At 35.7% G+C, this 11,440-nt stretch overlaps 1 protein-coding gene across 1 annotated transcript; it reads left to right on the forward strand.

Annotated features, from left to right (window-relative positions):
• The first annotated feature begins 1,291 nt into the window (after nucleotides 1–1,291).
• LOC105456060 (transportin-3) lies at nucleotides 1,292–8,390 on the forward strand. The gene is made up of 18 exons (XM_011699835.1): nucleotides 1,292–1,714; nucleotides 2,168–2,371; nucleotides 2,512–2,669; nucleotides 2,756–2,828; nucleotides 4,448–4,585; nucleotides 4,671–4,888; nucleotides 4,957–5,101; nucleotides 5,196–5,342; nucleotides 5,433–5,668; nucleotides 5,747–5,886; nucleotides 5,975–6,166; nucleotides 6,305–6,543; nucleotides 6,631–6,771; nucleotides 6,901–7,112; nucleotides 7,195–7,351; nucleotides 7,459–7,626; nucleotides 7,722–7,834; nucleotides 8,072–8,390. The coding sequence occupies exons 1-18, from the start codon at nucleotides 1,598–1,600 to the stop codon at nucleotides 8,130–8,132; spliced, it is 2,859 nt and encodes a 952-aa protein (XP_011698137.1). The 5' UTR covers nucleotides 1,292–1,597; the 3' UTR covers nucleotides 8,133–8,390.
• The last annotated feature ends 3,050 nt before the right edge of the window (nucleotides 8,391–11,440 follow it).

The following is an 11,440-nucleotide window of genomic DNA, read 5'->3' on the forward strand; positions in this document are numbered from 1 at the left end:
TTGTTAACGATTGCGAATTTTGCAAAATGGTAGAGGACTTTTCGATTCAGTTTAGTCCGTTCTACCTACCCATGAACGGTGATACACCTATTATGAGACACCCTGTATATAATTTTGGTCAATATATTTTTTCCGTCCGATATTTAGATCGATTTCCTAGCATCATCAGTGGACTTAACACATAGCAACAAGTCTGTTCGTATTACAATTTTACAATTAATTGTATTTTTTGCACTCAGAAATGTTCTCCTCCCTCTCCAACTCCCGAATATACTTATCTCGTTTTAAGCACAAAACTTCAAAGAGCTGGCAATCCAATCGTCCGCATCGTTAATTGGCTAATTTAGTACAGGATTTTTTTTATTAGTAAGGAAAATTTCTAGATATCGATTGATGTGAGCTATCGGGATGCAAGTTAACAGGATCCTCCCATTAAATTTTAAAGTACCTTTCCATACTCGACGCTCATTTTTAGCGTCAAGACAGATCACATAATCAAAATTGACGCTGATATTTATCAATTTTGATCATGTGATGTTTTGACGCTAAAAATTGATGAGCGTTGAATATTAACATGAAAAAATACTTAATTCTAATCTCTAAAGCTGGTTGCACACCAGCGCGATTTCGTCGCACGCGACTTCTTTTAATTCTTTGTGGGACCTATAACACCCAGGCGGGTATATACGGCCCAATTTCCAAACGGCACGATGAGATTCTAAAATCTAAGTCGTAGTGAGATATATACTATGCCGCGAAGATTTTAGAAGATTCCAGAATCACTCGGCCACAGACGTCCACCTCAGGACTATGGCTCGCGGTCGAATCCGTCGCGCACGCGACGCGATATCCAATGAGCATTTAGCTTTACCGTTGTTTTTAATCTAAAGCTGCGCGTTTATTGGATATCGCGTGTCGCGTGCGATGAACATCGCGCTGGTGTGCAGCCAGCCTAAAAAATATCTTTAATCAGATAGATGCTTTTCTCTGCTTTAATTAAAAATATCTCTAAAGATACCTTTAATTCTCAATCTTCGATACATCGCGATATGATACCAGGTTTAATATATTATTGTAAATGTGAATTTATTCGTGTGTTGCTTGAAATTCTCTCAAATTTTTGCATTTGAAAGAGAAAAAATATGTAATCGAGAATTAAAAAGAGGAAAAGTCAGAGATAAGTTTTACAATTAAATGCAAAAAAAAAATGTTAACAATTAAACGCAAAAAGTGCAAGCAACACGAACAGACCTATCACCTATTCTCTCCGGCTGCACTTTCGGTGCACTTTTTTTTAAAAATCCTCTCTTTCCTACTTCTTGTACGTACGCGTATTTCATAATTTGCATTCTACGCACATAATTCATGCATTTCTAATATACGAGGTACGACAGCCAAATAGAATCTAAATTACTTACGATGGTTTCGCGGTGCACCACCTGACACCGTCCGTTGCTCGTTGGAGGTTAAGTCCTCGGAACGGAGAAGAAACTGGAAGAAACGCTCGGCTCCGTTTCGGCCTCGCGCGAGCGCATCTGTTTGTCAGCCGGGATTTGACTGCATGGGGATTACGCGGCATCCGATTATCCTCTGAAACATGGACTCGCCGCCGAACCTGGAGACCGTCTACCAGGCCGTGTTCTCTTTATATAACAATACAAATCCGGCCGAACCAGGAAAAGCGTCATTATGGCTGGGAGAATTACAGAGATCGGTGAGCGCACAATATTTTTAAAATGTCGTTAAATATTAAAATTTTCCTCCCCGTGCCTCAATTTAATTCGTTCGCATTGTCACGTCAATTACGACGCCTGTTTCTCGACGCACCAGGGTCAACGGCGTCGTGAATCGAAGATATGAAAAGCCGCTTTCTAACCTTAAAGGGAAGGGTTATCACACTGTCACGAGGATATATTTTTTACATATCACGTTGTAAAATAATCATATTTGACATCAGACATGAAATCAGTAACATTGCATTTTTTTTTACTTACGTTTTTTTACGCATTAGATTTAACAGGCGTGTCATTTTGTCAACTGTACGATTCGTAATTGTAGTATGCGACATACTTTGTCTTTGCAGAACAAGTTATCCGTCATACTTTGAACTTTATTATAGAGAATTTATTATTTTTGACATTTTTCTCATGTGTACGTGCTTTCGTAGGTATTTGCGTGGAAAATAGCTGATGAAATGTTACACGAGAAACGAAATATAGAATCCTGTTATTTTGCTGCGCAAACAATGCGCACCAAGATCCAGCTCTCCTTCCATGAATTACCCCAAACAGCTCATACATCATTACGAGATTCGTTAATGGAACATATATCGCAAATCAATGAACACACTAACTCTGCCATTGTTACTCAGGTATTTATATGGATATAAAATTTCTTTCGTGAAACTGCTTCCACAGCAGTTTAAAAGATTTTTATTCCACGTAATTCTACATTTGTTCTATAATTTATTATAAGATTCTTATTAATGGCGTTAAACTTTCACGCTTACAGTTATGCTTAGCTCTAGCAGATCTGGCCTTACAAATGTCCTCCTGGCAGAAACCTGTGGTAGATTTAATTAATAGGTTTGGAGGAAACACTGCAAACCTTTGGCCACTACTTGAAATAATGACGGTACTTCCAGAAGAAGTAAATTCGAGATCACTTAGGTAAGGTGTCACAGTTTGTTGCTTATTTGATGTCGCAAAGTGAATTGAAACAACTTTTTTTTTTAATTTATTTTATTTTTGCACAGGCTGGGAGCTAATCATAGACAGCATATATTGCATGAACTTAATTTGAATGCAGATACCGTCACAGAGTTTTTGGTATGTATAATATCCATGGTTGGTTAAATTAGTTTTTTCCTTAATTTAAAGTTAATGATATATATAAAATTAACTTAATTACGTTACATAAATTGAACAAAAAACTGAATTAAATTAAAGTTAAATTAGCTTAAATTAAAAGTCAATTTTTAAAAATATTTAATTAAAATAATTGTAATTATAATTTTGATAATTTATTTCGAACGATTAAAATTATAAATAATTATGGAGCTTCAAATAAGCTTATTTGATCTGTAAATAAGCTTATATGAAATGAAATTGTATAGTTTTCTGAAAGAAAGTATATATTTTTTTATTTAAAATTATTTTTAATAATATAAAAATAATGTTAATTATGTATAATGTAGAATGTTACAAATACTTTTAATAGAATTTTAATAGAAATACCATTTTTAAAAATTTTTTTAGTTTCTTTAATTTTCTTTTTAAATTATCGCAATTGCTAGTAAAATCTTTATTTCTTATTCAAAGTAACAAAGTCACATAATCATAACGACAATCGCGATGGACACGGAAGCAGATTATTTAGATTTCAAAATTTCGTAGAAGAAACAAACATTGGCGTTTTTAAAGAGACAAAAATTTTAATTTAAAAAAGTTTATTATAAAGTTAATATATTTAAACTAATTGAAATTAAAAGTTCACTTATTTGAAAATAACTAAGATTACAAGTCATTAACTTTATTTTAATATTTTTTTTACTAGTTACTACCCAATGATGATAAACCCGATATCGTATCAGTTTATTATTTCTGTAACAGATTATAATTCATCTCATGATTCTTTATATTCACATCCTTCAATTCTCCAACTACTTTGAGATGACAACATGGTTTGTTGTGAGTGTGACCGACTAGTAGTCACCGGGTCACGAGTTCGATCCCAGTCTTTTATATATATATATATATATCTTGTTAAGAGATCAAAGATTGTAGATTTAGAGATCTCTCGTATTTATTCTCAATAGGAAGTTGAGGTTAAAGGAAAAATTGGATTAAAAAATATGAAGATATCATACAGATATATATAGATTTATTACAGATTATTGTATCGATATAGTATCATAGTATTATACCTATATGGATACAACAATCTGTATTGAATTTATATTATATATCTGGCTGGTGCTTTCATATCTTTTTAATCCAGTTTTTTTCCTTTATGGATAGTATAGATATAATATAGATAATATAATATATTCATATTATATGAATATATTTTCTGTAAATGGAAAATATTTCAACCTATCGTAATTCTACCTTAAAATTATACAATATACGTACAATATACTACCTTAATATTATATAATATACAATATACGTAAAAGATAATGCTATATATTGTATAATTTTAAGGTAGATCAAGATAGGTTGAAATATCTCCAGTTGCAGGAGATTTAAACAAAAGCAATCTTTTACAAATTATCGCTCTAAATCAACTGTAACAATATTGTCATTCTTGTTATCCCATAAGTTCCTTTTATATACATTGTATGTATTATATATACTAATTGTATATATTTTTATGTATACGAAATTACATTTACACACATGCATTCTACTTTAACATTGGTATTTCATATATAGTATAATTGCAGAAAATGTGCCTAAAAAATAGCGGTGATAATTTACAAATCCAAGTCACTATTTTGCGATGTTTTACCAGCTGGATAACCGTTCATGCAATACCGCTTAAAGCTGTTCCCTCGAGCGAGGTAGTCGTTTATGCCTTGCAGGTGAGTCTCTCTTGAAATGAAATGTTTTCGGAAAAATTAATTGCTCTCTCTTTATCCGTCTTCATCGAATGATTTTACTTTTCAGGTACTCAGCAATCACATGGCTGTTTCGCAACTTCACGAAACGGCTACCGACTGCATCTGCGTAATTTTGCAAGCATTAGGAGAAGATAGCAATACCAGTCGCGGTAGTGACAACGAAACGAGCGTGCAGTTGCAGCAACTGCAATTGTGCCTCTTCACAAGTGTAATGAATTTAGAACAACCATATCACTTATCGGTTGCGCACGAAGACATGGAAAAGTAAATTATCTAGTTATACCTCAAGTATGTTTGTAAGCATAAAACTAGTCATTGAATACACATTGCAGATCTATAAATTATTGTCGAATATTCACGGAACTGGCCGAGACATTTTTAGAAACTATGGTGACAGGTAGCGAAGACGGAAAGCAGCATTACGCCATAAAAATTTTGGACCTCGTCCTCACGTGCGTCGGTCATCATGATTATGAGGTTCTTTAAAATATATACGTTCGATTTATTTCATTATATTAAAAATTACGAATTAGTATTATTCTTAACTCATTAAATAATATCTTTCCCTAAGGTTGCACAGATAACTTTTAACCTGTGGTATCGGTTATCGGAAATTCTTTACCAGAAAAATAACGATGATCTTAATGCCGTGTTCCGACCTCACATTGAGAGACTGATCGGCGCTCTCTGTAGACATTGTCAAATGGAACCAGACCATGTCAGTATATTCGCTATCAGGAATTTTAAATAACGTCTTGCAGACAAAACAGAATAGATGATTACTAAAATACACGTATTTAATTTCCAGTTGGGTCTCGTGGAAGAAGGAGGGGGAGGCGAGGAGTTCGCTGACTTCCGAAATCGCGTGTCGGATTTGATAAAGGACGTAGTGTTCGTAGTTGGGAGTAGCCACTGTTTCCGACAAATGTTTTCGTCGCTGACCGGAGGACCTGGGCCGCAGGGTCAACCTGTACATGCACCTACCTGGGACTCGACCGAAGCCGCGCTTTTTATAATGCAGGCGGTGGCGAAAAATATTTTACCGTACGTCCATTCTTTACGTAATGAAACAAAAGTATCTAAAGAGGTCCGAGTACAACAACGAATTTTCACGTGTAACAGAGAAGAAAACGATGTGGTTCCAAAAGTGGTGGAAGCCATTCTCAATTTGCCGGAAAACACTCACATAGCCGTACGTTATACCAGTATTCTCCTTCTAGGCGAGCTATGTGAGTGGATAGATAGGCATCCGCAATCATTAGGTAAGGTTTTGTCGGTTTGATAAACATTCGTCATCAATTTGGATATTTCAACGGCACACTCAAATGTCTTTGCTCTTTGTCATTTCAGAACCAGTTTTAAATTTCCTCTTAGACTGTTTAAATCAAAAGGGTTTAGGAAGCGCCGCCTCGGGCGCGTTATTAAGTATATGTACAGCTTGTCCGTTGCACATGAAAGCGCATTTCTCTGGACTTTTACAAATAGCACGTTCTCTGGATAATTTTGCAATTAGTAATGACGCAGCTATTGGCCTACTAAAAGGTTGGATAAATTTTTTTTGCTACATTATTTACGCGATTACGAATTACATACATAATCTTATGCGTCCGTTTATCATTTTTATGATTAAAAAAATTACATGAAAAGCATTGATTGTGTGCGTGTTTTGTGTCATAACAGGAGTATCGATAATTTTGGCGAGGTTATCGTACGAGGATATTACTCCGGCAATAAGAGAATTGTGCTGCTTTCAAGCGAGTTCCCTGTGGACGCTTCTGACGGATAGAGTCCAAATCGAGAGAGGAACAAAGACTGATCCTGTGATATGGCTGGATAGATTAGCCGCTATATTTAAACATACTAATCCTCAAATCGATGATCCTAATAAGCCTCATCCCTGTCAGAGCGTGGTCACTGAAGTAAGCTTTATACTTAGACACGAGAAGCCTTTCGTGTGAAATTCCTTTTACACTAATGACATTCATTATATGCATATTTATTTGTAGATGTGGCCTGTATTATCGAATGTATGTGAAACATATCAACGCGATGTGAGAGTCATGGAGAGATGCTGCCGTTGCATACGTTTCGCCGTGCGCTGCGTGGGCAAAAATTCTGCTCATTTGCTCGAGCCAATTGTGAAACAAGTAATGACTTCCGACGATATCTAGCATCTCGATTATATCGTTTTTAATAGTTCAAATAATTTATTAAATACGATATGGTATTGATAACTTATTAAATATATCTAACTTCTTTTTTTTTCGTTTGCACAGATCGTACCATTGTACACGGTACATAAACATAGTTGTTTCTTGTATCTTGGTTCCATATTAGTGGACGAGTACGCAACCGATTCGGACTGTGTGTGGAATCTGTTAAATATGTTACAAGCTTTCATCTGTCCGACTTTCGCCCTTCTTGAGCAAGAAGATGGTTTAAAAAATCACCCCGATACGGTGGACGATCTGTTCAGGCTGTGCGCCAGGTATTGCGATGATACTAATTAATTGATTGACGTTTTTTTTTATTGAAATTTTGCCTGACGTTCCGTTCTTTTTGTATAAAAGGTTTCTTCAAAGAGCCCCTATTCCCTTATTACATTGTCCTGCTATCGGGAGCGTTGTAGATTGCGCTATAATGGCTTGCAGTTTGGATCATCGGGATGCTAATAGCTCAGTAATGAAATTCTTTTATGACCTTTTACACAGCGGTCGCAGTTATAAGGTAATTCTTTGTGAACTTTTTAAATGAATATTAAAATAAAATCCCTCGATATATACATGTATAATTCATATAGCTCCAACCATATAGTCTGTCCTTCGTTTTTTCAGGATCGATCAGACTTCACGATACGGCGACAATTGGTACAAAGTATATTGAAAGAAAAAGGCCAAACATTAGTTATAAAATTACTGCACGCTTCGGTGTTTGACTTGTCTTCTTACATGCTGTCTGACGTGACGGATGTCATTATAGAACTTACCCGAAGTGACGCAGACGTACGTATTATCTCATTATAATTTCTATCCTGTATACATATCACATTTTATAGGGAAAAAAAGTAATATCTATATAATCTTATATTTTCTATCAGCTTATGTCAAAGTGGTTGGAAGAAGCTATCAAGACAATGCCGTCGCAAAACGCAGGCGGAGCTCCCACAGCAACGCCCGATCAGTTACTTGAATTTCATAATACAGTCACGAGGTACGGTAGCATACAACTTCACGTGTAAATATAAATAATATCGGAAAAATTCATAGCGATTTTTATGAAATCAGACAATGTTTATATCGATTATATGTATTATATATTATTTGTTAATTGTATAAATTGTGAACGATTGACTTAATCACTTATCTATCGGAGATTGCTATGAATTTTTCGATCAACTCACGGAACTTAATTGATAATGACTTAATTCTTTTTTTTTACGATATCTAGGTCAGATACACCGAAAACCGTCACAAATGCTCTACGAAATTTTGCGCGCCTGTATCGCTAATGCATTTTTTAATGTATATTTACTTTATTAAATTCCTCAAAAAAATGTATTTATAAGATCTTCCAACAAGTTTCGATTATAACATCTCGAAACGACAAAAATTTGCTATGGTGAGTCTCGATGCTGTATAAATATATTAGGAAAAAGAAGTACCAAGATTTTTTTATGTTCTTACTATCTATAGCTATGTTTGCAAATGTAGTACATATGTATGTGTATATATTGTATTTGGATAAAAAGATGACTTTTATAAATATACAACACGAATTTCTTTATTTTTCTTCGTGTATTTATTTTTTATCAACTTTTATCAATTTAATTGTACATTTATATTAGAAACACACATCTATACATTAGTATTTATTACTAGATATAGATGAATATTGAAATATACTTGAAAGAAAAAGATATTTTTATTTTAATACACCAATAAACTCTTCGAATAATTTTTACATGGAACATGAATGTTAAATATTTTTTTGCAGACATACTATAAATAGTAAACTTATAGAATCCCTTAAAATGATATGTATGTCTACGTGTTAAAGATTTTATTTATAAATCAATTGGATTATACCGAACCGATCATATTTATACTATTATTTTTAAAAAATCCCAATTTTTTAAAATGCTTCGACTATTTGAGTATAATTATGTACTAAATTATTCAACGCAAAAAACCTCCGAATTATGAACGTAATAATTAATGACATTTGCTTAATCGATAGTATGTGGAGAGCGCATACCTGAGAACTAAAATAATTTTTAGTTAGGCATTTATAAATAAATTATGATACACACCCAATGCATACAAAGATGATATAAATTTTGATAAATTATGTGCACAAGCTTTAATCATAAGAAGAAGTTCTAAGTGCAAAAGTCGATTATATCGGACACTGCAGCAGCCGTTACTTTTTAATTAATGTTATAAAACATTAGATATATATATATATTTTTTAATTGAACAATAATTACTACTTATTCAGTTTCGTAAGACTAGCTAATTTTCAATCTGTATATTGTAGTATCATTGCAGGAGAAATTTTCTTACAATTGTATCTATATCTATATATAGTGACGCGACATAACTATTCGTATCACGTTCAAAAAAAAATTTAGAAATTTATACAAGTTTTTCCATATTTACATATATATATATATAATATATCTCTAGGTGTATATTTTAAGTATACTCTACGTAACAATTATGTAACACGTAATAACGGGTACAAGTAGCGAAAACCTTGCTGTGTTACTGCAATTAGAGTACGCGAAGGATTATAATTATACATACAATCTTCTAAACGAATATGAAAATAATTGTTATAGTGTAGCTTGACGCGGAATCTAAATATCCTAAGTGTACAGATATACAGCTATAAGATATCGCTTTTTTTCTTCGCGGAACGTTAATGTACAGAACAAAATGCTTTGTGGTTTAAGGATAAGGAACGATAGGAAATTACAAGAATTTGTATTGTATTACATTACGTATGTACAATATGACGATATTATACGATTTCGAAGCTCGATCGATCAACCTCGACGGTATTCCCCCCGCGAATACCGTTCGCTGTAGCATTTACGCCGAGCGCTAATCGTTCATTTTGTTTGATAGTCAACGGCAAATCTTCGACGAAAACTCGAATAAAGTGATATTTTTTACCGAAAAAAAAAACGTAACGTCGCTTTTCAGTTGTTCGAAGTACACGATAACTCTCGGCGAGTTTCCGAAGAAGGAAAAAAAATATTAGTAGTCGGAGAGCGAGGCACGGTTCGCCGCTGTCTCGTTGGATCGGCAGACGCGATAACGCCTCGTACTGATTGCGGGAGACGTGTCGGGGGGGACAACAAAAAAAATCTGTTCCTAAAGCCGGGCGGGCCAGCTGCGCGGTGCACCGTTCGCTCCCGAGCGAACGCGCGATCGCCGCGCGCGTTCTCGGTCGCAAGGTGAGCCGGAAATATTTGCCGTTGCCGAGGGGAGAACGGCAAAAGAGGCGTGCAGGTGCCATGCGTCCCCGACGTCACGTCTCGGCTTTCTTTACGCGAGGTGGCTCGTACTACCGTGCCGGCTCCTTGCGGAAATTTAATACTGGAAGGTACAGTGATTAACAAGGCTCGAGATACAATGTGCAATTTTTCGCGTTAGATCGCACGTGGTCTAGTATTAGAAATTCTGCATTCTGTGTACGGTGCATTTTTAGTAATTTATTAGCTCGCATGCGATCTAGCTATACGAAAATTCGTATTCTGGGACTCAAGTTTTTACTTATTTTGAGTATTAAAAGCACTATTGTTTCAGTTTTCAGTATTATAGATTGGCTAGTATTTTAAACTGGATATTTGGATGTAACGGGATGCGCGCAAAACTCCCCTGAAAATCTGCCCTCTTTTTGTCCCACGCGTCTTCATTTTAAAAATTATGGGAATCGAGTCTCGTCCGAGATGATATTTTATCGATCTCTCTCGTGTGGTGTCGTTTCAGCCGTTTATAACAGCGATACAAATATAGGCAACGAGAAATTCTTGCGCACGTTTCGAGCGCTATCTTATTTCACGTCGCAGTCTCTACAGTTTTTTTTTTGTTCTCTTTTCAAGCGCAGGAGGCAGATAAATCGTAGGTAGAAGCCGAGAGTGTCCTTCCCGGAAAGCGGGCCGTCCCGTCGTCGTCCCGTGTCGTGGGCAGAAAATTCTGGTTGCACACGTCCGATTCGGGTTATCGTATATAGGTATATAGAAACCGGGCCGCTCCGAGCAAACCCTTGGCAGGACACGAGCGCGTAACATCCGAGCTGCAGGCTCGGCGTCCTCCGTCCAGGACATTGCTGGCGGTCTCGGTGCCTGAGTCACTCGGCTCAGATCGCGTTATGAGTCAGACACCGACGGGCGTTATTGGCTAAGGAATTGGTTTCTAACAAAGGAATGTTGTTGCAAGCGAGCGAGCCAAGCCGAGCGCTTGACGCGGTCGTCTTCGCGTCGCTTTCTCCGCTCGCCCGTCGTTCGAGCGAATAATAATTATCGAGCCTTGTATGAGGCTCAATATACAAGCTCACTGGCACGGTCCTTTTCGGCGTACCGTTTACGGTGCATCTCTCATTGTAGAAACTTTCCGCACAGAAATTATATTTAATTATCACACGAAATTATCTCGTATAATAATTAAAAAAATAATACAAAAAAAAAATATATATATATAATTAAAAAATAATACGAAATTATCGCTTCACGTAAATAAGCCACGCATCACGCCGCGTCGGACTTAACGACAGCAACAAGTTAACGCGTTCTCTCCTTGACTTTTCGGG

Source organism: Wasmannia auropunctata, unplaced genomic scaffold (assembly GCF_000956235.1).
Source record: "Wasmannia auropunctata unplaced genomic scaffold, wasmannia.A_1.0 LD335787.1, whole genome shotgun sequence".
In the NCBI taxonomy this organism is placed as follows: domain Eukaryota; kingdom Metazoa; phylum Arthropoda; class Insecta; order Hymenoptera; family Formicidae; genus Wasmannia; species Wasmannia auropunctata.